The sequence below is a fragment of the Peromyscus maniculatus genome, chromosome 1, assembly GCF_049852395.1.
Source record: "Peromyscus maniculatus bairdii isolate BWxNUB_F1_BW_parent chromosome 1, HU_Pman_BW_mat_3.1, whole genome shotgun sequence".
NCBI lineage: Eukaryota > Metazoa > Chordata > Mammalia > Rodentia > Cricetidae > Peromyscus > Peromyscus maniculatus.
The window spans coordinates 50,143,651-50,147,774 of record NC_134852.1 but is presented as its reverse complement, the minus strand read 5'-3'; the positions used below and the strand labels follow the sequence as shown (position 1 = coordinate 50,147,774).

General features: G+C 62.1%; 1 protein-coding gene across 1 annotated transcript; it reads left to right on the top strand.

Annotated features, from left to right (window-relative positions):
- Positions 1-1,226: 1,226 nt before the first annotated feature.
- Cebpa (CCAAT enhancer binding protein alpha) lies at positions 1,227-3,893 on the top strand. The gene has a single exon (XM_006985005.4). It carries the CDS (start codon positions 1,362-1,364, stop codon positions 2,433-2,435), a length of 1,074 nt encoding a protein of 357 aa, XP_006985067.1. The 5' UTR covers positions 1,227-1,361; the 3' UTR covers positions 2,436-3,893.
- Positions 3,894-4,124: the final 231 nt, after the last annotated feature.

The window sequence follows — 4,124 nt, the reverse complement described above, 5'->3', positions numbered from 1 at the left end:
CTGGGGAGCCTGGGCAGGCAACTCCTACCCACAGCTGCGAGCCTGTAGGCGGCGTGGTGCCGAGGATCTCGAGGACCCGACAGGGTGCTCCCAGTGGGTGCTCAGACTCCGTAGCTAGGAACTGGACACCCTGGCTACAGAGATTAGTGCCCACCTGAATGACAGTAGGGAAAGAAAACTGGCTTCAGGCCCCTGACTAGGGGTCCGGCTTGGGGATCACTCTCCCTGAGTCAAGTTCACCTCCTCTCTCTCCCACACCCGGCTCTCTCTCTCCAACACCCTGCCCTCTCCCCGCCCCCGAGCGCTTGCCCTAGTGTCCTGTTCCGTGAGTCTCGGAGGACCCACCCGCCAGTCCCGAGGAGGAAAAAAACGCCGAACACTTGACCAGAGGCTCCACACAGGGCAGCAGAGTCCGCCTTGTAAGCCTAGCAATCCGAACGCTCTGGCCTGGAGACGTAATTAAAAAGAAAGTTTTCCAGCCGGAGCGGAGGGACCGGCCAGGTCCTCGGGGCTCCCGGGTTAGCGGCCGCCTCCGCTCCCTGCTGGGTCCTAGCGCCCTGCTCTGAGAATCCCGTGGGACCCCAGGGTAGGGAGGCTGGGCGGGGAAGAGGTGCCCTGGAATCAGTGGGGTCGCCTGGAGTTCAGAGATAAAGACAATCTCAGCGCTCTGGACCTCGCACTCGGCGGTGCGCGCTAGGTTGCTGGTCCAAAGTAGTTCCCAACCTCCCGCGCCACTGCTCTCTTTTAGAAAGCGGGGCAGGGGATAGGCCTAGTCCTAGCTTTTAAGAGCAGTCTGCACCACGGTAGCTCAAGACTAACATTCTCTCTCCACCCCCTACCCCTACCCCTCCCTGCTCGGCCTCTGGATGCTCCCGGGCTCCCTGGTGTTGGCTGGAAGTGGGTGACTTAGAGACGCTTAAAGGAGGGGCGCCCGGCCATGGACCACGTGTGTGCGGGGGCGACAGCGCCGCCAGGGTGGGGCTGAGCGCAGGCCGGGTTGCCTTGCAGCGCAGGAGGCAGTGGGCGTTGCGCCACCGCCTCTCTCCACGAGCACTGTGCTCCCGCCCCACTCGCCGCCTTGGGGAGACACAGAGAGGAAAAAGAGAGAGAGGGAGGCGGCGGGCTCTAAGACCCAGTAGGCACCATCCTGCTCTCGCCCTAGGTCCAAGACCCGCTTGGACACCAGGGGGCGATGCCCGACCCGATATAAAAGCGGGTCCGGCGCGGGCCTGACCATTCGCGACCCGGAGCTAAGCGGGCGCGAGCGAGTTGGGGCTCTGGGTGGGCGGCGGCAGCAGCGGCGCCACGCGCAGGCTGGAGGCCGCCGAGGCTCGCCATGCCGGGAGAACTCTAACTCCTCCATGGAGTCGGCCGACTTCTACGAGGTGGAGCCGCGGCCCCCGATGAGCAGCCACCTCCAGAGCCCCCCGCACGCGCCCAGCAGCGCCGCCTTCGGCTTTCCCCGGGGCGCGGGCCCCGCGCCGCCCCCAGCCCCACCTGCTGCCCCGGAGCCGCTGGGCGGCATCTGCGAGCACGAGACGTCTATAGACATCAGCGCCTACATCGACCCGGCCGCCTTCAACGACGAGTTCCTGGCCGACCTCTTCCAGCACAGCCGGCAGCAGGAGAAGGCCAAGGCGGCCGCGGGCCCCGCGGGTGGCGCCGGCGACTTTGACTACCCGGGGGCCCCGGCGGGCCCCGGCGGCGCGGTCATGTCCGCGGGGGCGCACGGGCCGCCTCCCGGTTACGGCTGTGCGGCGGCCGGCTACCTGGACAACAGGCTGGAGCCCCTGTACGAGCGCGTCGGGGCGCCCGCGCTGCGGCCGCTGGTGATCAAGCAGGAACCCCGCGAGGAGGACGAGGCGAAGCAGCTGGCGCTGGCCGGCCTCTTCCCCTACCAGCCACCGCCGCCGCCGCCGCCGCCGCACCCGCACGCGTCTCCCGCGCACCTGGCCGCCCCACACCTGCAGTTCCAGATCGCGCACTGCGGCCAGACCACCATGCACCTGCAGCCCGGCCACCCCACGCCGCCGCCCACGCCCGTGCCCAGCCCGCACCCCGCGCCCGCGTTGGGTGCTGCGGGCCTGCCGGGTCCGGGGGGCGCGCTCAAGGGGTTGGCTGGCACGCACCCCGACCTCCGCACGGGCGGCGGCGGCGGCGGTGCCGGAGCCGGCAAGGCCAAGAAGTCGGTGGACAAGAACAGCAACGAGTACCGGGTGCGGCGGGAACGCAACAACATCGCGGTGCGCAAGAGTCGAGATAAAGCCAAGCAGCGCAACGTGGAGACGCAGCAGAAGGTGCTGGAGCTGACCAGTGACAATGACCGCCTGCGCAAGCGGGTGGAACAGCTGAGCCGTGAACTGGACACGCTGCGGGGCATCTTCCGCCAGCTGCCGGAGAGCTCCTTGGTCAAGGCCATGGGCAACTGCGCGTGAGGCGCGGGGCTGCGGGACCGCCTTGGGCCGGCCCCCTGGCCGGGGACCTGGAGAATGATTTCGGGTCGCTGGATCTCTAGGCTGCCCCAGCCGTGAAAGCCAGGACTAGGAGATTCCGGTGTCGTCTGAAAGCTTGGCCTACTCCGCGTGTCCCCTCCCTTCCTCTGAGCCGGACTCGGTGGTGCGTCTAAGATGAGGGAGTCAGGCCGCGATTTTCTCCTTGAAACCGGGAGACTTTTCCGCGGAGCTGAGCTGGGAGCCCGTCCATTCTAGTATTAAGGAAGTAACCCTGTGCCTTGGATACTCAAAACTCGCTCCTTTTCCTACCGAGTAGGGGGAGCAAACATGTGCCTTGATATTTTATTTGGAGGATTCCTGCCTCCTCTGAGGCTGCAGCAGGCCCCCATGAGAGAATGAAGGGTGCAGGCCCAGGGCAGGAGGAAGATTCAGGAAGCTGAGATCCCGGCAGTGCTCCGCGGCTGCCCCTCAGTCGCTGACCTTAGAGGGGAGGGACTTAGGGAGTTGGAGATTTGATTCTAAGAGTGCCCCCCACACACCTCAGTTACTTGGAGGTGGAGGGTTCCTAGTTCCTTGCTTGTCCACGTTCACTCCCCACCTCAGCTTGCAACAGGCTAAGTTTCCTGGGTGAGTTCATGGAGAATGGGGGCGGGGGGGGGGCAGCACCACCCCCAGTCAGAGCAGAAAGCTGGGTTGTAAGTTAGCCATGTGGTTAAGGGAGTGGTGGGGGACGGAAACCTAGGTTTCTGGTCTTGGGAGCGGGGGAGGCAAGGACACCGGGACCATCAGCCTTGTGTGTACTGTATGTCGTCGCCAGCCGCTGTTGCCGAAGGAGCGTGAAGCACAGTCGATCCATCCCAGAGGGACTGGAGTTATGACAAGCTTCCCAAATATTTTGCTTTATCATCCGATATCAACACTTGTATCTGGTCTCTGTGTCCCAGAGGTGCCTTGTGCAATGTCAGTGTGCACGTCTATGCTAAACCACCATTTTATTTGGTCCTTTGTTTTGTTTTGGTTTTGCTCAGATTCTTGCCAAAATGAGACTCTTCGCTAGAGGCTGAAGGAAGAAGCTGAGGCTCTTTCCTTTTGGTTTGGGGATTTGGGTTGGTTTTTTGTTTTTTTGTTTTTTCTTTTGCTCCTGGAGGACCAATGAAATGAAGTAGGCTTCCCCCTTTCCCCCAGTTTTCCAAGGGTGTCATTGTGGGTCTTAGCTTCCTCCAGCTGAGACTCCCTACAGGCTGCCTCCCCCGCCCACCCCCATCCCCAAAGGCCCTGGCTCTGGGTCTGGAAAGAAGGCCACCTCCAGCCAATTCCTGCACACCCCTGTGGCTGGGAGCAGGGTGGACTGCTACCTTCTCTTTTGGGAGGGGGGGGACACAAAGTTTCATGCTAGATGTCATATGTATTATATCTATAATATAAACATATCAAACTCAATTTTGGTGTCTTTTTAAAACCAGAAAGGAGTCACTTGTAAGGTTTGTTCTGGGCTGGGTTCCATTTGAAACAGCATTTTTTTGTGTGTCTGAGGTCTTAACTTTGCACCTCTTGAGTCTCTCTTTCCCTTGGTTATGTGTGTTGGGGGTGAGATTCCCCCAAGGAAGCCACATAGCAGTCTAAACGGAGAATGGCCAGAGTCGGAAGACTGCGTCCCCTTGTAATTCAGGG